This window comes from Balaenoptera physalus (genome assembly GCF_965194825.1).
Source record: "Balaenoptera physalus genome assembly, chromosome: 2".
In the NCBI taxonomy this organism is placed as follows: Eukaryota; Metazoa; Chordata; class Mammalia; order Artiodactyla; family Balaenopteridae; genus Balaenoptera; species Balaenoptera physalus.
Window position 1 is genome coordinate 77,955,195 of NC_138883.1, and position 24,326 is coordinate 77,979,520.

Below are 24,326 nucleotides of genomic sequence, written 5' to 3' on the forward strand. Positions count from 1 at the left end.
ACTCACTGAAGCAAAGGAAGCTGCAGTGGCTGGAAATGTCTTTGTCCCTAAAATACCCCACCGGCTTCCAAACAGGAAGATGGCTGAGAGGATGCCAGCCCAAAGCCCGAGGACCCGATGTGGCTCCCTGGGGAGAAGTGGTGCCCTGCAGCCTCAGCATTGGCTGGGATCCCACCACAAAAACATCTGCTTCATCCAGGTGTGGCCAGAAAGGAACTTTTCAAAGGCCCTGACTCTCCAAACAGACGTGAGTGAAGCAGCAAAATCCCTGGGAGGAAAAGCAGGGTGGGCTTATAAGAAAGCTGGTCCCAGTGCTCTGGGGGAAAGGACAATGGGGCTCATAAAAGAAATGGGAGGGAGGAAACGGGAGGGGTAGCTTTGAAGGGAAGAGATGAGGGATTCAATAAGAAAAGGTGGTCCAGTGGGAAATCGTAGCTTTGGTAATTATCTGAGAAGACGAAAAATAACTCTGAAGGTTCTGTTTGGTGGCTGGAATCCTGGGGACCTACCTGGCCTTTTGAAGGCTCTTGCACCAACTAACTTGTCTTCTCAATCAAGTTCTTTAGTCAAATAGCTTGAGGGGAAGCTGGTGTTTGCTTTAGTCAAGTAATTTTCCAGATATGCTGGGGCTGGACCAACATTGGAGACCGTCAAACGACTCTGGGGTGAAGGCGAGGCCCTGAGACAGAGAGCATTTTAGAGGAAGAGGAAATGCGCTTTTCGACAAGATCCAGTCACAAGCAGGGTTGATTTCCTCGTGCAGGAGAAACACAATGATAATACCCGACGAAACACACCCTCTTCTCCCCTTTGAGGTACTGTTGGAATGACTATTGCCTCTCGTGACACTTCTGTGAAGCTACTAAAGCAAGTTCTACCTCGATACAGTGTGGAAGGTCTCCATTTTCTTAAGGGACTCATTCAAGGTCACAGTGAGCTAGGGCTAGAAATAAGAATTCCTGCCTCCGAGTTCAATTTTTTTATTCTATCATTCCACTGCTATTGGATAAATCTTGTATTAAGGGCAGCTTAAAGAGAGCTAATAAAGAAGGGTTTATATAGATGCGGGGTTGTGGGAAATGAGCTGGAGTGTTGGTTTCTGAAGACATTCCTGGGCCTACACAAGAGATTGGGAAGAATCAGGCAGGAGGATGCAAGTCAATTAGAAAATGATGAAGCCAGTGGCTTCTAAACTAAACCCACTTTAAGTTGTAAGGTAAAGGAAGAGTCAAATGATGAAATAAAAAAATCCTTCCCAGGAAGTAGTGAAAACAGGTGATCACCAAAAAAGCAACAGAGGCAAGTGAACACAGATATTCATAATAAGATCTATTTAAATACAAATCCTTCAAAAATAATTACCAGGGTATTCTGCTCTCCAGATAAATTCCTCCCACCCTTTCTTTTTCAACATTTTTTTCCCCTCTGATCAACCCTAAGGAACCCAGGAAATATGTTTGTTTTCCTCTAATTCAGTGTTGGAAAAGAAATAAAGAATCGTGAAAAACATGTATTCCACTGAAGTGTCCTCATCCTGCTTGACAATCATATTCTCATCAGAAAAAATATTCAGACGTCAGACACACCTTATTCAACTGCAGACCTGTTCTTGGCCCCACTCCTCTTACACTGGGCTACAACACATTCCAAACATTTCCAGGTTCACAGTCACCATCACCTCATTCCCTGGAGCTCGGCAGCTCCCAATCCCCCAGGACAACCCTGGTCACGGCAATTAGTGCCTCCGGGGAGAAGCTCCGCCCCCTGGTGCTGATGTGACCTTCTGACGCAAGTTAATTTCTGTGAGAAGGAACTGGCTTCCTTCTACATCCACCCAGGGCATTTCCCTGGAAAGGAGGGGATATCAGGTGTCCAGCTATCCTGCTACAGCTCCTTAGTAAGATCAGCTTTCCAAAGCCAAAGGAAAAGAGACTGAGAAAGTGCGAAGTCATACTGGGAGACCCAGAGCGTGGGAATATTCTGCGTTTTTGCCATTTGAACCATCAGACCTAATTCGGCAGCACAGCCCAACCACACACACCTTGTCCTGGGTCTGCATTCTGGCACTCCCTCCATCACCAAGCACCGTCGCCCCGAGAGCCGATGTGCTTGAAGGAAGAGGTCACTGCTGTCCACCTCCTCACCCTGCCTCCCTGAGGAAGAGCTACCAAAAGCACGACACTGGCGACAAGCCGCTGTTATGTAAATGGACTCAGCTGAGGGGAGAAGCAAGCAGGAATCTATAAACCACCGAAGGAAAGTTCACCGTCATCCCCACCTGGCACGACCATGTGCTCTGGACCGACGTGAGCTCACGCAGCTCAAATTCAGGGATTTGTCCGAGTCACCCTGTAGGGAGGAAGCCAAGACCACAGGAGCGGTCTCAGTTCCCAGCCCAAGTGCCTTCTCCCATCGCTTGAGAGCTGCAAATTTAGGTGAAGGAGGACAACTTTCTACGAGGAGGGTTAAATGAGGCATCTATGACCTGTCTTTAATGGAAACTAATAGAAACGCATGCCATCTCATTTTGAGTTCTGTCTCAGTTAACTCTGTGGTGGAGAGGGCGTTGGCAAAGAGAAGGCTGTGGCATTTTAAAACAACAAGCTGAGGCTTGGAGGTTTTCCTTTCTCTCTTTTTTTCACGGATGCTGTAGTCCAAGGGGAAAAAAATCGGGGGGGAGAAACCATCTTCTTCCTGGCACTCTCAAAGCACGATGCAGTGCCAGGCACTCCACCAACCGTCTGGAGATAGGGTAATTGTCACTCTTCTCACCGTAACTTCTTGCTTTCAGATCGGCGGCTGGCAGGTTTATCTGCTTCTGAGCAGCTTCGGAGCCACGTCAGTGACACTGGCTACGTCAGCAAGAGCAATCGGAAGGGAGAATGATGCCACTGCCAGCAGCGGTGGGAGAGAAAATTGTAGCCTTCAAGAAAATTCTTAGGTCTATCCGTCTGGCTGACTCGCTCTCATTGACTTAGATGACTGCCATGACGAATCACTTAGATGATTTCGGAAGGCCAGGAGAGAATCGGTAGTTTTACACAGCCATTTTCAAGTTTGGGGTATAGGAGCTTTTAGTTAACATGATGTACTTACATTTCCAAACCCCTTGTGCAGGACCTGCCCCCGACTTAGGAGAGGGTGGGCTTCAAGTGTATCAGAGGAGGCAACCAAGACGAACACTACCACCCAGCTAGTGCCTGAAGCCCCAGTACACACGCCTACAGGGATTACTGCAGTAATTCTGGCCCATTTCAGGTCATCGATAGTTCTAGCTGCTTTCATTTTTGTCACTATCATGATAAACAGGACACGGCAACCATCAACAATTTGGCAAGGGTCCTTGACACAGTACTAGTCTATGGTCTATTTTTTTTTAAGTAGGTTAAAAAGCCTCTGCTCTTGGAGTAGCAGCCCTCTAAAGTTCACAGTTGCAAAGACAGAATTCTATTTCATCGTCAAAAATCAACCACCTTCTGGTCCAGGACAATGTTAAGGCGAAGAGGCATTACATGACTAACATATGGCCAAAATGCTTTCAAAGATACTGTTTTGGGAAAAGAAAGAAACTCTAAGGTAAAGGTAGGTGGGGAGTTTAAACTGAAATATTACGTTCTCAAACCTAGTCTTGGTCAGAAGTGAAAATTTTCCACTGATAGCACAGCCCCATGATTCCTGACACTTCTAAAAGCAGCAAGAAAAAACCAAAATCTTGTGCAGATCAAAAACTTCCATCAATTAGGTTTGGAGAAATAATTTTTTCTAATTCATGGATACAGAGGGAGAGTGTCAGGGTTCAGAAAGCGGCAGTTCTCACCTCAGTATATTCTTAAGACTATAACCTCTGGAGTAATGCTCAATGTCAGGCTCTAGTGGGAATTTAATTTAACATTATGGAATGACAGTGATCAGTAACTTGCTGGGCAACCATGGCCAAGTCATTTGATTTCCTGTGCCTCAGTTTCATCACCTATTCTCTCCCCAATAAGCCAAAGATGAAGAAGTTCAGCTGCTTCATAGGGTTACTGAGGAACACACCTAAAAATGCTTAAGGTGATTACTAGAAGGAAAAGGATCAATGCCACATTTGGAGTCACTAGCCCCCACGGTCACTTGCAGGTCTCAGTAGAAGCCATAACTGACATGCAGTACCTCTGCAACAGAGGTTCTTAACCTGGATCCTTGAACCACACAGGGGGCCATGAATGGGCTTTAAAAGGAGCCCACCTGCTCTGATCTAGGGGCAGGATGTCCATGACACAAACAGTTTAAGAAGCACTGCTCTACGGTAAGCCTTGGTTACAGGTGTACCAAAAAAACAGTGACACTGCCTGATGGAGAGGAAAAGTCAGGAAAGATGGCCACAGAAGCCAAGAGAAACACATAGGATCGGATCTCAAGAAAACCACCAGGACTTCGCCTTGACCCTCTGGGTCATCTATACAACACTGAGCCTGTCTGTCAGAATGGAACTTCTTCAATCAACAATGCCTAGAAGATCATTAATAATAAGCAGAAGAAATGACTGACTGAGGAAGGCACAAGGCAGGAAGCACCTGAGCTTCCATCCACCCAATACCAAGAACACGTGTTGGAAGGAAAGCCTAAGGATCTCACAGGGCTTTGGTGGGAACAGGCAGATTTACAGCAAAAGGGCTGTAAGGAGTGGTATATGTGGTTGTCTTGTGTGGTTGTCTCTCATAGACAAGAGAGATGAGGATGGGGTCTGGGTCTGCAGATCAGAGCCAGGATGAAGAAATGGATAATTCTGCAGTATCAGAAGGTAGTACCAGAAGGGTACTGGGTCCCAAACGAGACCCAAGTCCCACCCCCAAAAGAGAAACCATGTTTGGAAGCGAAACTAAAGGGAATTGTAAGGAAGCACTCCATGAAGGAGAGGGAATGGTGCAAAAGATGGACAAGAGTTAAGCTGTGATCTTCAGAGACCAGGTTTGAAGGTGGCACTTGAAGAGAAGGAGAGAAGCAGAGGAAGGATTCCGATCCCTGAGGGCTAGGCAGCACATATAAAATGATCTAACACTTATAGAGCAATTTACAGTTTACAAAACAGTATGATATTCACTATCTCATTTAATCCTTATCACCCTGAAATGCTGGTTGTATTTTTTTCATTTTACCCACGAGGAAACTGAGGCTTGGAAGGGCGGATTATGCGACTCGCTCAAGGTCACGTGGCGAAAATCAGAGCTGGGACGCACCCCAATGCCCCCACCCCTACTGGTAGTCGTCCACCCCGAAAACCTTCACATCAACCCCTAAGGGGCAAGGTGGATGTGGTTACGACAGACGGCACCCCAGCCCCCAACCCCACCACCTCCCCTAAAATCTGGAGCGGAGCAGCGCCCTCCGGTGCCAGGGAGGGGACCTGAGTGACGCGGAGCCAGAGCCCGGGGTTTCCCTGTCCTGCGGGGCTCGGAAGAGCGAGTAGCAGAAGCCACGGCTCTTACACTCGGCGCAGTCAAGCAACGCTCCAGCAGCAGCTGCCGGCTTGGGGCTGAACGTGCGAGGGGCAGTGCCGGGCTATTTCCCTTCCGAGCGAACCCAGGACTGGGACCCAGCGCCTGCGCCCGCTTCTCGGTGCCCCACGCTCGCCCCTGCCCCGCTGGTTCCTTCTGGCGGTTCCCCAGTGCGTGAAGAAGGCGACAGGGGGCTGGGGTGGAGTGTTGGGGTGAAAGAGCGGGGTCGACTCTGGGGCGAGAGCCTCCACTTCTGACCCTCTGGGTCAGAACAACAGCGAGCACTGGAAGTTTGGGCATCAAAGGTTTCGGATCAAGTAGCAAGTTGCCCGGAGAGCGGTAGAGGTGGAGGTGGAGGTCTGGGGTGGGGGCGGCGTCAGGGGAAGAAGGGACAGGCGGGAGAAGGTGCCCCTTCCCGCGCAGCCCCCTCGCGGCCCCGCGGGTGCGGAGAACGCGCCGGGCTCCTGGCATCGGGCACCGCGGCGCAGCGCAGCCCCTCCTCGCCCGGCTCCGCTCTCCTCCCCACCTTCCCGCCGACTCGCCCCCGCCGCGGAGACTCACAGTCCGCAGGAACTGGATCTCGTCCTCGCCTCCTTCTCCCCCTTCGGCCATGGTTTCCGAGGCGTCGGCGGTGCCCCAGCCTCCGGCGCCTCTGCTTCGCCCGGCAGCCGCTCGGCGTGCGCCCGCGGCTGCTGCGCTCTTTCTCCTCCCCCTCCTCTTCCTCTTCCTCCTCCTCCTCCTCCTCCGGCTCCTGGCTCAGCCTCAGCAGCGCCGAGCTAATCCCCGACCATATAGGGAGCTGGGCTAACACTGTACTGCAGAGCGCCAACGCCAGCAGCCCGCCTACCCTCTCGCCTATCGCCCCAGCCAAGTGTGCGGCGGCCGCGGGGCCCGCGTAGAGCGCAGCGCCGGGCGCACGGAGCGGGCGGGGGGCGGCGCAGGCACCCGGGCGGGGGCCGTGGGGCCGCCCCCGCACCGCGCCGCGCCGCGCCGCGCCACGCCGCCAGCTCGGCGGAGACGCGCGCCCCGCGGCGACGGGAGGGTGCCCCTACCCCGCTCCGATTCGCAAACAAAGGCCAGGTGCTTGGCTCCAGCGTGCCCAGATTGGGCGCCAACCCCCTCGCTTTGCCCACTTTCCCCTCGTGTGTGTGTGGCGCGGTAGGGCCGGGGGCGACACGAATGCTTTGCTGCGACCCGAGGGCCTCCGGAGCCCCAGCCGCGGAAGGCTGAGAGGCGTGTGCCTGTGCTCTTCTGAGCAGCAGGGAGAAAACGGTGCCGTGAGGGTGTCTGTCCATTCATAACAAAGTTTGCAACTCCCTGAATAGCCCTTTCCGCACCTTAAGAGAGCCCCATCGCCTCTTCAAAATCCAATCAGTTTTACCGAACCCCTTGATTATCCGTTGTTGCTGGACAGAGTAACATCTCGCGGCACCTCAGAGAGCTTCCAGGGATTCCATCCACAGTTCAGAGGTCAGGTGGCATGAAAACCCCTTCTCTCTGACTACCCCTCATCTCCTAAACTTACTCTGCATTTTAGGGTGCCAGCTCTGGGAACTCTAAAAAAGATAGAGGAGAGTATATACAGTGGGACCGCTTCCAGGTCCTTGGACTGCTGACATCTCACCCAGCCTTAGGTCACTTTCCGGAGGTGGGAGGCTGTCAGACTGGTCCTTTCTAAAGCTGAGGGTACAGGATGCCCCCTTCTGTCTGCTGGCCAAGAAGTTCCAGGGTGAGAGAAGCTTTCAAGAGAAGGGGTGCTACGAAGAGAGCAGTGCACCTAGGATGAAGAGGGACCCAGAAGATGTATGTGTGACAATTCTGGGCTACTGGTGGCAGAGGACACTGAAAACCCCAACCAATTTTGCAGCTTCTGTGTTGATGGCCTTTCTCTTGGCTCTACCTTCAGACCTCTTTTCTGGACTCCAGTCTCACATTTTCTACTGGACATCAGAGATGCTAAGAAAAATAGTGTGTTTTTTTCTTATATTTTACCCAAACTGCTTCCTTCCAGAGGCTGCACCTTGGCCCTAGTGCCTCTTCTGAAGCCTGCCTAGAGTAAAGCAAACCATCTGCACATCGTGGCCCTTCACATACTGGGAGGGCACCTGTCATGCTCACCTCTGTGACCCACCATCCACTTTTCCCATCTCCTGGCTAAACATTCCTCCTCCCCTGGCCATCCCCTGTAGCACAGTTTTCAGAGCCTCCATCATCTCTGATGGCCTAGTTATAAGCATTCCAGTTTGTCTTCTTCCTCCTAATTTGTAGTGCTCTCCTCCCTTGTTTCGAACAGTCTGTACATGCAGCCTAATATTGGATGGGCTTTGGAGCAGCACCAATGACACCTTATGTCTGCATTTAACTAGAATGTCTGTAGTTTTTTTTCTCTTTTCCACATGAGACACTAAAGTCAAGACTTCCCCACTTTGGTCATGTCTAAGTACTTAAGTACCAGCTTTAAAAAATATTTCTTTCTCTTCTAATTCATTTTATTTATTTCTGTCTACATATGGTCCTTTAAGACATTTTTGAATCTAGGTTATGCCATCCAAAGTGCTAATTATCATTAAACTATGGTATGGCATAACTTTGCCATACCACTGGACACCTTCTTGGGTCAAGTTTCATACTTTTGTCTATGATTATTTGATAGGTAAAGAACCTACCTAAATATTATTTTGCAGCCCAAATTTTTTCTTGTCCATGAGACTACAAATGCCTTTTTCACACACTTCACTGAAATCAAGATACGTGGGGTAGGACAGGCACTACCTTCTTTATCGGTCAAATAACCCCACCACAAAAGGAAGTGGGAACGACACTCCTTGCTCTGACACAGTGCATCCGCTTGGATTCTGGGTGGTCCTTACATTGCTTTAGTGTGCACAAAAGTGATCTGTTTAATTACCCAGTCTAGGATTTATTCCGGGGCTCAGCCTATAGTTTCAGCCTATATTTTGGGGAAAGTAGAACATTTACCTCCGTGTGAAATCCTCTTCCATTCTCTAAGATTTCCCCAAAATTTACCAATAATGATGCTATAGTCAGGTGATCAAATTATCTCACCACTTTAGGATTTAATTCATCCAGGTCTGCAGATATAACACTGAATATGACAGCTGAAGCCCTTGTCCGCAGGGTTAGTTGAAAGACAGAGTGGAAAGAAAGGAAACTAGTATGGGTAAGATAGGTGGATAGTAGATAGGTGATAGATAGATAGGTAGATAAATAGATAGATAGATTTCAGATATTGGGCTTTGTTAGTCCTTCCATGAAGTCTGGGAGAGAATAAACTAAGATCAAGTTACTTGTCAATTTATACATCTGGTAAGTGGCAGAGCTGTCATTCAGACTTGGATTGTCTGACTCTAAGCCTAATACTTTTCGGTACTTTTTATACTGTGCCGCCTTGCTTCTAGGACAGAAAAATAGAAACCATCAGTTTGATACAACCCCTCCCCACCACCCTACATCCCCACATATCAGGTTTGCTCCTCCACACCCTGTATTTTAAACTGGGTATCTCCCAAAACCAGTTTCTCTTCGTAGAGAGCTAGAGGACTTGGACTTTAGGTCTTAGAGGACATAGCAGCTACTATAGTCTCATTGGAAAAAGCCAAGCCTCCCAGGTTTCTAAACCCCTGAAAGCTCTCTGCCATTTATTAAAAGTCCAGTGAGGTGCCCACAGAGCAATAAAATACCACTGGGATACTTGAGTTGTTCAGAGCCAGCCCTGGAAACCAGCAGCATTTGAATGTGGGGCACCGTGCAGCCAATATCACCAGCAGCTGGAAAGCACGTAGTAAAAGCCCCTAGGCCTTCAGGGCCAAACAAGAAATTTCTAATTTTTATCCTTTCAGCACTTCTGTACCTTTTACATATATACTTTTTAAAGGCCTGACAAAATCTGAAGCCTGATTACTGAAATAAAATTCATGTATTTTATTTTTCCCTCTGGCAAATTCTCACATGAAGTATTGGTTCTGAGGATTTTCTCACATAACAGGGCCTCTTGTATGTGTTTTACCAGAAAGACTGATACAGCTTTAAAATAATGAAAAATGGCTACAGTCATATAATTCAGTATCTCGTTTGCTATGCTTTATTACTCATGGTGGTCAATTGCTCAAGTGATGTTAATGAGGCCAGGGTTGTGGATTGAATTCCAGGAGGGCCAGTTAGTCTCGCTCTATTTGCTGGTCAAAGACCCTGGCCCCTTTACTCTGGCCAAGAGCCTCAGAAACCTTTGCTGGTTTAACCATAGGGAAGGCAGGCCCAAGCCTGGTGACTAACTAAGACCTACCATTCTTGGAGACACAGAAACTAAGAGGCCACACTTGGTAAAGATAGCCTTCACCCATATTATTGGAGATATATTAAACTCTACACAACATTGAATCTGTCTTCAATATCCATTTCAGCCTCACCTCCCAGCTACAGGAGTCATCCATGTGCTGAAAATACATTTCTGCAGTTAATTATGCTCATGACTTTGGCCTGCATTGACTCACGTTCCACCTGGGGAAAGTATAAAAGGCAATGATGGAATAACTGTAGAGGAGAGGAGGGGTCTGACCTCTGCTAGCTGCCACCTTTTTGGATCCAACGCCATACACATGAGTACTATCTATATATTGACTGCAGATGTATTTATTTTTCCATTAGCAAAGAAAAAAAAACCCACCTTTCTGTGTTTTTTTTCAAGTATTTAAACTGTGAAGGTCTTTTACTGGTGGGAGGGCAAGAAGGTATTGTTACCAATTAAGCCCATGAACAGAAATATTCCTAAAAAAGACACCTGCTTTTGATTCTGCACTGATAGGAATAATGGTGTACACACTTACATTAGTCTTTTTTTTTTTTTAATGTTAAGTAATGATTATCATTTGTTTCCAAGATATTTGCCATAAGCTACTAAGTTGATGAATTCCTTTGGTCAAAGAATTGGAAGCCATACCAAAAAGCCTTGACTTGAATTCCTTTCTTCATTAGCAAGGGGACAGATGCAGGAAAATATTTGTCTTTTTCTGATGATATCTGTTCTATCTCTCTCATAATAGTCACAACTGCTTAACACAGGCAAGGATTCGCAGTTAAGAAGACCTCCTGCAGTTAACACATGGATTACATGATAAGGTCAGAGTTAATATGCCACTCTGGTGAAAGTCTCCTAAAATTAAGAGGGGGCTCTGTTCCAGGGGGCGTTTTGACTGAATCTCAGCAGAGATGGAGGCAAGCTGGGCACACCTGCAGAAGCCTGGGAGGCAGATCCTCGCACCCTATGCCATCCTTTGAGCTGATTCATCCTCAGGGCATCTCCAGCAGGAACCGTTTGTTAAGGCAATAGATTAAGCCACAATAATATCATTGCTCATTTGCATTTGCCTCCAGGTCAACCACTGTTTAACCTCAAATTTACACTCTGGTGAGTGTATAGCACAAAGTTTACATTAGGCAGATGAGGGTTTGAGTCCTGGGTAAGACTGTACAATTTAAAGATTGTATGACTCTGAGCAAGTGATTTAAACTCTCAGAACTTATTTCATGTTCTGGAAAATGGGAATGAAAAGACCTGCTTCTCAAGGTTACTTTAAGGATTAAATGACTTGGTGATTAGCAAATGTTTATCAAAGTGTCTTGTAAAAGTGCTCAGTAGAAAATCATGAGGATCTTCCCTGGTGGGGCAGTGCTTAAGACTTCATGCTTCCACGGCAAGAAGTGACAGTTTGATCCCTGGTCGGGGAACAAAAATTCGCACGTCTGAAAAAGAAAAGAAAATCCTGAGATCTCTCTTGCAGATCCATCCCCTTTCTTTTCCTTTGTATTGGTTTCCAATGCCTGCCCTTCAGGTCTGTTTGTATGCCTGCCTCTCTTAAAGTTCCCTTCTCTTTTGACTTTCAGGAGGCCTCTACTCACCAAAAAAGACACAATGTCTCTGATTGCAGGGAACAATTTCCTGCCCCGATAAGCAAAACATTCTGGGCAGATCTCACTCATTGCGAGTTCATGGGGAACACCAACACTGCTTTTCGTTGTTTGTTTCCTATGGAGTTTTGTTCTGAACTGTATTATGTCCACATCTTTAATGAGAAATGTATTCTGTTGCTATGGTGTATTGAAATTCATGGCTTCCTCGGTAGGTGGAATCATCAGTGCCCAACTCAGGTTTTGCCTAGGGCTTTATGAGATTGAGATCTATGAAACTACACTTAGATAAATCTCAGTTACCCTAAACTCAATGCCCTTGATTCCTAATTTCTGCATCTTAATTCTTCCTGCCTGCAGTTTAGTGGCACAGATATATTGAAGCTGCTGCCAGCGACAATTTGCTCTGACCTGCTACAGTTTTAAGAGTTCCTGCAGAAATAGGCAGGTACACAGTGGGAAGGAGATGAATGGAGTTTTGTGTCATTTATTTCAGGTGCCAGGGTAAGACCCACATTTCAGGAGGTAAAAATGGACGTACATAACTTTTATTCTGGTTCTAAGGTAATGTTTCCGTAGTCAAATTCTGGGTTAATTTGTCTCTCCAGCCTGTGCTGAGCGGATCTCATTTCCAGTATCTTTGAGCTGGTGAAATTTCCTTTACAGTGATTAAGGAATTTATCAAAATAAATCTTTTCTCTCTACTCTACAAGGATGCACAATTTTTCATTGGCATTCAGAGCTCCAGCGTCCTGGGATGAGAGCTCTGCTTTTGAAATTTCTTCTCAATATGTCACCGCTGCTGACAAGTATGGCAGATAGCTCCCAGACTCTGATAAGAGTTCGGACACTGGCAGTGCTGCTGGGTGCCTGCTGTTGCTCTCCTCTGAGATCCAAATAAAAGTCAGACAACCCTCAGAATGGGAGAAAATATTTGCAAATGAAGCAACTGACAAAGGATTAACCTCCAAAATATACAAGCAGCTCATGCAGCTTAATATCACAAAAACAAACAACCCAATCCAAAAATGGGCAGAAGACCTAAACAGACATTTCTCCAAAGAAGACATACTGATGGCCAACAAATGCATGAAAAGATGCTCAACGTCACTAATCATTAGAGAAGGGCAAATCAAAACCACAATGAGGTATCACCTCACACCTGTCAGAATGGCCATCATCAGAAAATCTACAAACAATAAATGCTGGAGACAGTGTGGAGAAAAGAGAACCCTCCTGAACTGTTGGTAGGAATGTAAATTGATACAGCCACTATGGAGAACAGTATGGAGGTTCCTTAAAAAACTAAAAATAGAACTACCATATGACCCAGCAATCCCACTACTGGGCATATACCCTGAGAAAACCATAATTCAAAAAGAGTCATGTACCACAATGTTCACTGCAGCTCTATTTACAATAGCCAGGACATGGAAGCAACCTAAATGTCCATCAACAGATGAACGGATAAAGAAGATGCGGCACATATATACAATGGAATATTACTCAGCCATAAAAAGGGACAAAATTGAGTTATCTGTAGTGAGGTGGATGGACCTAGAGACTGTAATACAGAATGAAGTTAGTCAGAAAGAGAAAACAAATACCGTATGCTGACACATATATATGGAATTTAAGAAAGTGGTACTGATGAACCCAGTGGCAGGGCAGGAATAAAGACGCAGGCGTAGAGAATGGACTTGAGGGCACTGTTGCGGGGGGAAAGGGGAAGCTGGGATGAAGTCAGAGAGTAACATTGACATATATACACTACCAAATGTAAAATGGATGGCTGGTGGGAAGCTGCTGCATAGCACAGGGAGATCAGCTCGGTGCTTTGTGACCACCTAGAGGGGTGGGATAGGGAGGGTGGGAGGGAGGCTCGAGAGGGAGGGGATATGGGGATATATGTATACATATAGCTGATTCACTTTGTTGTACAGTAGAAACTAACACAACATTGTAAAGCATTTATACTCCAATAAAGATGTGAAAAAAAAAAAACAACAAATAAAAGTCAGAGATTTTAAACTCTACCTGACACATTCAACCTAGAATTGAAGAGGAAATAAGCATTCTAGCCCAGTGGGTCCATAGACCAGTAAAAATCTAGAGAAAATTTTCAGCAGTACCATGAGGTTGCTAGCTTTTTATGTTGCTATGTAAACATATTAAAAAAAATCTGTTAATGCCTAGAACATTGTTTTATAAAAGAACATTTTAGCATACAGTAGAAATGACAAATCTTAGAATTAAAAATGAATAAATTTGACTTTGTAAACAACTCATGTTGCAATGTAACACTCACTACATAATTTTTCTTTCTTTCTTTCTTTCTTTCTTTCTTTCTTTCTTTCTTTCTTTCTTTCTTTCTTTCTTTCCTTCCTTCCTTCCTTCCTTCCTTCCTTCCTCTCTCTCTCTCTTTCTTTCTCTCCCCACCCCCCGCTTCCCTCCTTCCTTTGCTGCAAAGGAGATGCAAACATCATCAGAGACCAGTACTGGTCTGGGACTCTCCAATAAAGTCAACCTCCTCATTCTAAGATAAGAAAACTGAGGCTCTCTGAGGTGAACTGAATTGATGAAAGCTGGGACTAGGCCCAGACCTCCTGGCTCCTTGTCTAGCATTTGTTTTCCCTGCTGTCTTTGTAATGGAATTCAGGGTGATGTCCCAGAGGTACAGCCAGATCCTGGAATATCTTCTTAATCATCAAATAAAATTATTTTGCCTTCTATTAAGTTGTGGTGTTAAGTAAATTGACTATAGTCTAATTCTTTAAAAATCAATAATACCTGTGTGGGGATTCTCTAGTGGCTAGCTAGAGTATTTGTTCCCTAAGGAATGATTTACTAGTCTTTAAAACCAAACAAATAAACAGAACAAACCCAGACAGTTAAGATTGAGGTCAATCTTAAAGATTCCTCACTTAAACACTTATACATTAAAACAGTGTGTTGAGGAGGTTTGGAGATTGGGTGGTTCTAGAATACCCTTCACAAAAGCAAAGGATTGATTTACTAAATTGCGTGACTTACACACCACTTTTCACATTTTCCAAACCCTTCCTCTCATTAGTTTCTACCTCAACATTCTAGTCTCTGACCTCCAAGGTCAAGAGAGACATCCCAAGCATGACATTTTAATTTTGGCCCTTGTTCTCCTTCTTGACCACTGTAGTATTTGGCCCTGTTGATTAGTTACTGTTTCTTGAAACTAATACTATTCCCCTTCCTCATCCTTGGGAAGCTCTGGCTTCCCTGGCTCTCTTACCTCTCCACCTCCTTTGATGACTTCTCTTCCTCATCAGGAATGGGCGTTCCCCAATATTCCATCCTGAGCCTCCTTCATCCTCTATAAATGCAAGTCTTATCCTCTCCTATGACTTCATCTACCACCACCTCTAGGCCCAGATCTTTATTACCAGCTCTTCCAAATTCCAAGCTCACTTTTTCTAACCTCATGCTGAATGTTTCCAACTGTGTGTATCACCATTTCTTCAAACTCAACGTGACTAAGACAGGATTCATCTCCTGAGGGAGAGCCTTCCCCACGAACTCTCATTTTCCACACCAGCTGGCTTCTCCTTCCTCCCAACATCTACATCTGTGTTATTGGTACTACCACCCTTGGAGGAATGATTTCTAGAACCAAGGCTTTATTCCTCCAGTGACACGGGCAAGGGAACCAGCAGAAATAATAAACACCACTCAGTCAAGATATCAGGACACACTGCTTCTCCCTGTTGCATCGCCCCTGCTCTGACCTCCATAACAGAGTTTTGTATGTAAGAAACAAAATAAAAGGTGGGGAGAAGGATAAATTAGGAATTTAGGATTAGCAGATACACACTGCTATATATATAATAGATAACCAGGACCTGCTGTATAGCACAGGGAACTTTACTCAATATTCTGTAATAACCTACATGGGAAAAGAATCTGAAAAAGAATAGGTATATGTATATGTATATTGGAATCACTGTGTCGTGCACCTGAAACTAACACAACATTGATAATCAACTCGACTCCAATTAAAAAAAACAATGCCTCCCATAGAGTCACCTTTAAACCACAGACCAAGGTCATCTAGAGTTAAAATATTTAAAAGCAAAGACAAGATTCAGGAGTTAATGGGAGAAAATGAGCTTTGCCAAGGGCTTCTGGAGGAAGCTGTGATTCTTCTCGAATGGGCAGGATATCAACGTGGATCAGCAAATTTCAAAGTCTCTTCATTATGGAACCCTATGCTTTGAATCCTGGCATCAGCTATATTAGCTTTATGAACTCAGGTGAGACACCTGACCTTCCCTTGCTTCAGTTTCATTATTTGCAAATGAAAATAAAATTTAAAGTTGTTAATAGGACGGTTGAAGAATTGAAGTGGTCAGTATCTGTAAAGCTTTTAGAACAGTGATTGGTAATGAACAGATGCTGAGTTAATGTCTGCTTTCCCAGAAGCAGACCCTGAGACAAGGAATTGGGAGATGATCCCAGGAAATACCTATAAGCGAGGAAGTGAGATGGGGAAGGGAAGAAAGCCAGTAAGGGGTAGGTTATCAAGCCAGTTTCCACTGTGAGGAAGTGGAGCCTAATTGCACTGGGGAGGTCTGGGAGTCAGTAAGGAACACCCACCTCAGAGACACCCCCAGAAGGTCAAGGAACCTGAGGTATTTACATACTATCTCCAGTCAGTGTTGAAGGCTGTCCCAGGGCCGGCAAATCCCCTTCAACGGTAGGGCCCAAGGAGATACTTGGGGACATTGTCTACCGGCATGCTCAGTAAATACGCCATCATCATCATCACTGTTGAAGTCCAAAAGCAAAACGGATGAAAGCCAGGGTCTTCTGGCTAAAGCTGGTAGGAGACAGTGAGGGTGATGAGCCCAAGATTTGCACTGGGAGCCCAGTTCTCTCATCCCAGCTGATAGACCGGAGTCACCTCTACAGAATCTTAGAGATCCACAGAGCAGTTTGTGGGGTACAGTTCATGGTGCCTACTACTGGGACCCTTTCCGTCCTCAAGGAACTGCAACTTAGTTTCTGAGACCAACTATAAACATAGTACAGTAAGGTAAGCAGCAATGGAAATTAGGACTTGCTCAGTGTCTAGTGAGTGGGGCAGAAGCTGTTTGGAAGGGTGAGATTGCCATGGGCTGGAGCAGTCAGAATGGGCTCCATTGAGTAAATAGGATTAGGCTCAGCCCTATACAACGATTGGTTTTCAGTTAGAAGAACAGGGGCAGAGTAGAATTTCCAGGAGGCAGCAATACACTGTTGAAGGCCTGGGGGCTGGGACTGCTGCTTCACACCATCCCTCAGTTATCCTGGAATATGCAAAGTGCTTTCTGCTAGCAGTGATGCCATTCTCCCTAAACCAGCATTCGCAGAGGCAGGTCCAGCTTTCAATCTCTCTCTCCACCCCTGCACCGATCTTCCCTCTTAAACATTATCTCTCATATCATAATAATAGCTATCAACAACTCTGTGAGATAGGCATTTTTATCACCATTTTATAGATGAAGGGATTAAGATTGGGGGTTAAGGAATGCCTTTTAAGCTAAATTTGGATTTGCGTCTTAGTCTGTCTTATTTCAAAGCCAGACCAAATCACTATGCTTGATGCCTCCAGTTCAAGCAAAGGGGAGACAAAGAACTCTTTTAATCACTTGAAATTTGGGATAGTCAAATTAGATCCTGCAGATTGATCCAAAGCACTTATATTGATAGGTTTTTTCTTCTCTCTCAGAGTCAGCACAGCTATGGGCACATCTTCTAAGGCTACTTCTCTCCCAGCAGCTGCAGCAAGCTTACAGAAAACAAATTGGGAAGGGACAAAAAAGAGTAGATTGAAGTCCATTTGAGTGACAGCTTCTTTGCCTTGGTCAACAGATGGTGCATTTACGGCATTCTTGGATATCTAGGAGAAGAAGAATTCCTTGAGATCTGAGTTCAACCCCATTTCTGCAAAAATTGCAAGGCTCATTCAGCTAGTACTGAACATTCCATCTGTTACCTTTTGGCAGTTTTGTTTTTTTTTTAAATCAAAGGTACTCATTACCTGAAGCCTCCTTTCTCTGTAACAGATGTGTTAGAGATATCATTCATTCATTCATTCATTTCTAATAAGACAGCTCAGAAAAGTAGAGAGAGTAAAATATTATTCTTCATTTACAGGTGAGGAAAGAGAAATGACCAATAATGTTCCTTTAATATAGCCTTTCCCTCTTGTAGACACCCCTCCCCCACCTCCCTGTCAGCATCCCCAGAGAAAAAGTTCTGCAAGATTCCAGAGTAAATCTTAGGAAGGGCAGATGTAGACTCTTCTCAGAGTTTCGGTTAAGTGATGGCTTGCCAATCCCTGAGGCCAGAGGTCTTCTCCATTTTTTCATCAGATAAATCCATGACTGTGTGCTAAAAATCCTTGGGTAAAATCACACCATGATGAAAGGGATCGGATATGAAAAGATGGCTGAAGAGTTCATTTCCCAAATACTTCAGAAATATTTTAGGATATCCTGGGCTCCTTGAGGCACTGGGCTCTCTGGGACCACCTGTGTATGTGGACATGCCATTCCAAATATAGAATCGCATGAAGCTAGCATGAGCTTGGGAAGTTAATGCTGAAAATGTAAGAATAACTCCCTAAGGAGCAGCAATTAGTCTTAATTGCCTGGTGGTGACCTTGTGTGTTTCTCTAGAAGGATGTACACAATGATCCTTCCCAAAACTTTTAATGATGATGATGATGATAATTGTAGTAATTGCAGTAGCTGTAGTAAGCTCACATTGACTGTGTGCCAGGCACTATTTGGCTTTTATATGAATTAAATCATTTAGTCCTACAGCAGTCTTATACAGTCAGTATTATTATTATTGTCTACATTTTACAGTTGAGTTGGCTGAGGCATAGAATTCGAGTTACTTGCCCAAGGTCACATAGCTAATCAGTGGTGGGATTTAAATACAGGCAGATTGTATGAGTTATCTATTGTTGTATTACAAATTACCCCAAAACTTAGGGACTTAAAACAACATTTACTGTCTCATACTTTATGTGGGTCAGGAATCCAAGTGGGGCTTAGCTGGGTCTTCTGATTCAGGGTACCTCACAGGCTGCATTCAAGGTGTCAGCAAGGGTTGGTCGTATCAAGGATCAATGGGGGGAGGATTGACTTCCATCGTCTCTCATGTGTTTATGGACAGAACTCAATTCCTCGTGGCCTATTGGACTGAGGGCCTCAGCTCCTCTCTGAATGTTGGCCAAAGCCTGCCCAAAGTTCCTTGCCACATGGGCCTCTCCATAAGGAAGTTTACAACATGGCAGCTCACTTCATTAGAACAAGCAAGCCAGAAGATTCAGAGGGAAAGAGAGGGAGAGAGAAAGTGCTAGCAAGATGGAAGTCACAGTCTTTTGTAACATAATCTCAGAAGTGACATCCCACCACTCTGCCACATTCTATTCATTAAAAATGATTTTCTAGGTCCAACCCACTCTCAAAAGGAGTGTATAATACAAGAGTTGTATATAATCCAGAGGGCAGTATCAGTGGGGGCATCTTCAAGGATGCCTTCCATACAGTCTGACTGCAGAGCCCAAGGCACTGATCAAGAGAGGAAAGGGACACATTTTCCTTATAGTCAAATTCAGAAACGCATAGAGATGGGAAATTTCTAGCCCAGGGACCAGCTCCAGGAAGGATCTCAAGTTAATAATTTTCAGATCACTTCAGCTTTGGGAGTTATGTGTCCCTACCTGGCAAACTCTGCCATTCAGCTCTAAGCGTTAAGAAAATGGAAAGCTGGAAATAATAATTATTTCTCCAATTCCTTCTTTAAAATTAGTGATGAGAGCAGTTTAACTCAAGAACAGTCACTCCTCCCTCTCTCTGTCTTCCTGTCCTTTGTCTTTCCCACCCTGATTTTGTATGTCTCTCTGTGGCAATTTCTCTCTGTCCATACTGTGTCTCTTCTCCATTCCCCTCCCACCTGACCAGCTTGCTCTTCCTATTCTCTTATTTTCTTCTTGAGCTGTGTTTTTCTTATCCTTTGTCCTTCTTACTCCCTAGGTTGTTTTTATTTTTATTTTTTATTTTTTTGGCTACGCTATGGAGCATATGGGATCTTAGTTCCCTGACCAGGGATCGAACCCAAGTCCCCTGTATTGGAAGGTGGGTTCTTTAGCACTGGACCACCAGGGAAGTCCCCCTAGGTTGCTTTTAAATTTTAATTTATAAGAAGGTTTTAGGAAGGAAGAAGTTGAGATCAAACAAATTCACCATAATGTGGTAGAATGGTCAGTTCTATGTCAATTTGGCTAGACTACAGTACCCAGTTATTTAATCAAACACTAATCTGGTGGTGTTGTGAAGATATTTTGTCAATGTGATTATGATCCACAGTCCGTTGACTTTATGTAAAGGAGATTATCCTGTATAATCTGAGTGGGATTGATCTAATCTGTTGAAACTGAGGTTTCCTGGAAGAAGAAATTTTGCCTGTGGATTGCAACATCACTCCTGCCCAGGAGTGCCCACTTTAAACATGCTCAGAACATTTACATTAGCCCCCAGTTGGGCAAAATCATCTAACACAAAGCCTATTTCATAATAAAGCGTTGAATATCTCATGTAATTTATTGAATGCTGTACTGAAAGTGGAGAACAGAATGGTTGTATGGGTACAGAATGGTTGTAAGTGTAACAGTTGTTTATCCTTCTGATTGCATGGCTGACTGGGAGCTGCCACTGCCCAGCATCAAAAGAGAGTGTCATACTAGCCTGGGAAAAGATCAAAATTCAAAAAAGTATGGTTTCTACTGAATGTGTATCACTTTTGCACCATTGTAAAGTCAAAAAATCATAAGTCAAACCATCATTAAGTTGGGGACCGTCTGTATCTATAGCTGGGTATAGATATATAGATAAATACAGAACTTACTGATTCTATTTCTCTGGTGGAACACTGAATGACACAAGTGGGACTGTCCAGTAGTTCATGGTTGGGAGAGGAAGGCATATGTTCATTTTAAAAGAAGAGTTGATTAAGTCAAAGAAATAGGGTTTTGGCGATACTTCTTTTCTTTCCAGATGAGAATTCTGGATGTCCCTCAAGTTATGTATGCTGACCACCTCCCCTGTGGTCTGAATTAGTCCTTGGTAACACCCTCTTCAGACTTTTTCAGACACTATTCCCTGTCCCATCAAAACTTGCTTGTCATGTTTTCCATTCTCTCAGGGAACTAGTTGCTAATACATTGTTCTATTATTCTGTTTTATTCATGTTTACATTCCTAGCTCTGAGTCTTGCAATTTATGCCATTGCATACAGGTTTATTTAAAGGGTGACTGGTAAGTTTACATTTAAATAGGAGCATCCAATGTCTTAACCCAAAGATAAGACAAATGGTCAGGTTCAAGCACCGTGAGGGGCACTGAAAGGGAAATACTTTGGGGCAGGAGCACCTCTTCGTGCTTCTCAAATCCTATCTCTCAGCTGCCTAATCTGCCACCCATATTCTTATTACATTTCTGTGCCTGTTCCAAGACGCGGTCACAGACTGACATTAAACCATGCAAACTGCCTGTGCCCAAACTCCACATAAAAAGCACTGGTCTCAGAGTGTGGTCTGAGGACCCCGAGAGGTCCCCAAAACACTCTCAGAGAGTCTACTAGGTCCTCTGTTTCCACCTACATATCTGTGAGATGCTGTATTTTCTTCATACACTTCAATTGAAACAACATATTTAATATATTTAAAGTCATTATCAAAATGCGAGAATGGCTCTTGATGTTAAGAATGCAACATTCTGCTCTTGCAGGCATACTGTCCAGGCATTAACATGCAAGTGAATGGGGCATTATGTGGCATACATGTCCCTGGGCAGCTGCTCTGGCACTGCCCAACTATATAATATAGATGCATATGGAACACCTGGAAACTAAGAGGAGTGTGAACCTTTGAGAAAAAGTTATGTTTCCTAAGCACTCCCAAGTGTGAAGGGTTTATTATTATCTTGTAAGTAAACCATACCCCAGGCTTCCATGGCCTGGGGATATACCTAACATAGTAACATTAGTCAAATAAATTCAAGCCTTGCTGTTTTGTATTTAGTATTTATCCAGTCCATCTCTCTATCCATAATGGATGGAAAAATCATTTTTGGAAACTACCTAAGATATTATTTTTAACTTCAATAACACTTATTGCATTATGTGTGGGAAATAACATATCAATAAAGAAAATTAGGAAAATAGAGAAAAGCACACAGAAACCTAAATGACAAGGTAGTCCCAGCATCCAGATTATTAGTCAAGTAGTACGTAACACATGTATCATGGATATATATTTATACATTATTATGATGATGATTATATAAAAAGCCTTTGCATATTAAAAAGAACAACTCCTTGAAAAAAAAAAAAAAGAAACAACTTATTACAACAGGTTATAAATGAAAAAGCATATATAATAATCATGTTCTCTTATTAAGTCATCCATTAAAGAGATTTGAAAAAATGTATAATGATGGCATTTTTCTCACTAATTTTTTTGGGAAGACAGTTATTTTGCATAAAATGTTATATGCAGTGAGTTTATTATTGTTATTTTAAATGAGTTAATATGTACCTATTTTTAGAAATTTAATCTGTTTTAATTTCTAATATGAGAAATATCATTAGATATAACCCACATAAACAAAAGCTCTTTGTGTTCTCAATAATTTTTAAGAGAGTAAAGAATTCTAAAACCAAAATGCCTGAGAAACCGCAGCTATAGATCACTGATTATGTTTCTGCTGGACCAAGAAGCACAGTGTGCCCCTGGGGGTAACTGGCCATCCCCAGGAATAGGGAGCAATTTAGAGTGACATGTAGCCTCAAGCCTGTCCCTTTCCTTTATGGTCAAATCCACATCAGAGGCCATGTTTTACATTCCTTTTTTATCTTCTACAGAGCCTAACAGGACCGTGAGCACACAATACACACTCTATAAAATGCATTAATTGGTTTTTGTTGATCTTCAATTGTACAGAATGTATTAAATTTGGAGTAAGGAGGTCTCTCATACAGCTCAAGAAGCTTAATGTCAACCTCAAGAGCTAAAACATGAGCAGTTTGGGAGCTCCATCCCCTCCCCCCCGGTGTCCCCCTTCCCCACCCCAGCTTGGAGCCTGCAGCCTTTTCTCATTCCATGGAGTCACATGAAGTTTTCCTTTGGTTCAAGAAACTGGCAGGACAGGACACCAATATTTACAGCATGGATCTCAGATGAACTATAGATTAGAGATTGGTGATGTAGAACCCAGGGTGTATTCCCTGTGTACATGTCCTATCTTGCACAGTTTTTAAGTCCAGACTAAAGTACAGTTACAAGTGCTGAATCAAAGCTCATCCTACTGATTGTGAGATCTTGAGCAAATTTCTTACACTCTACAGTTTCCCCATCTGTAAAATAGGAATACTAGTAATATGAGTTGAAAAGCTTGCGGTGAAAATTAAATGATATAATGTATGCCAAGTGCTTAGCAGAGCGGCCTGGCACAACGAAAGACCCGGAAAAAATGAGAACTACTACTGCTCTTATATATCTAACACTTCTTTGTGTTAGGCAGAGTAGAGGGGCTGGAAAATGGAATTTCTGTTCCTACTTTGTGGTTAATATTTAATATGCTAAGCACGAGAGAGACCCATTGTTTCCCACAGTGCTTGCTGCAGATAGGAAAGGAAAACACAGATTTGTCTTGCTTCTTTTTTCATTCTTATCAAAAGCCCAAAGACGGAGGAGAAGGAGGACAGCCACTGGTTCACTAAAGAAACTGTGCTTCCGATTTGACCTTCTGCTGTGTGTGAGTTTGGGACAATCCCCTTCAATACAACAAGATGCCTGTTTGTGTTGGAACAGGAGCTTCTCTTGCGGGAGGGAAAGGGCACGGTGTTGACCCGGGCAGCATGTTTGTTTGCCACGGGTCCTCGGACTGCTGGTTAACTGTCAGCACAGAGTTGGTTTCCATGTCTGGAGCCAGGAAAATATACTCCTTAATGCCCACATATTTGCAGGGTGACACACCTCTTGGAAGCCCGTTACACAGATTGCAGTGGTCAACGGATTTGTTTCCCAGGAAAGACTGTCTTCATGAGATATTATTAGGGATGATCGCCGTGAGCCATGCGTGCCTTGGACAGGACGGCAGCCTAACTTCAAAGGCTCCTCCCCGCCAGGCGGCCACAGGCTGAGCCCTGTCATCAGACGGCCGAAAAAAGACCTTTCAGCAGCAAGGGGGCTGTGACTTGCCTGGTGGCTGCATTTGAGAATCCAAGGGCTGATTTCAGGTAACGAACGATGTGCCGTTTGTCTGGAGACGGGCTTGGGGACTTCTCTCGTGTCCTGCTGAAGGAGTGGAAAACAGCATGATTCCACACCAAGTGGCTGCTGGCTCTGGTGTGTTTTTGAACTAAAACCAAAGTAAACAAGGAAACACCCACCACTTGACCAATGATGCACTTGGTACCTTAAGAGGCAAACGAATGCAGGGGGTGGGGACTAAAGAGTGCTGAACCTGAAATCAACCAATTCGCTTGTTTCAGAAGAGGGCAAAGCCGGGAAGTGGCAATGCCAGGTAATGCCTGAAAAGAAGCTAAGAAGAATGCATATTATTTAACTAGCAGAGCAAAAAACCAAGGAAAGGCTATGACAGAACTTTCTGTGTGTTTAACAAGCTGTTTCCATCACTACTGGACAGAGGAGGAGGATGTGGATTAGAATTAGGAATTTGGGCTAAAAGTCACGAGAACTCTGTTGCTGTAACAACACGGGAGGTAATGGAACAAATGTCTCAGTGCACCTTTAAGGAGGAGGGGTCCCCATGCATTAAGAGTGGCCCCAGGGCCACCCTTCAATTTTAGGCAGTGAGTTGCAGACATTATAGT

The 24,326-nt window shown here is 44.4% G+C and overlaps 1 protein-coding gene across 5 annotated transcripts in view; it reads right to left on the reverse strand.

The window, feature by feature from the left end:
* RYR3 (ryanodine receptor 3) overlaps window positions 1–6,213 on the reverse strand; it is a 570,624-nt gene extending 564,411 nt beyond the window's left edge. For all 5 annotated transcript variants that reach the window (XM_082452325.1, XM_082452326.1, XM_082452324.1 and 2 more), the window contains exon 1: window positions 6,039–6,213. In XM_082452325.1, coding sequence (XP_082308451.1) covers window positions 6,039–6,089 — 51 coding nt within the window. In that variant the 5' untranslated portion in view covers window positions 6,090–6,213. The remainder of the gene's footprint in view (window positions 1–6,038) is intronic.
* Between the last annotated feature and the right edge of the window lie 18,113 nt (window positions 6,214–24,326).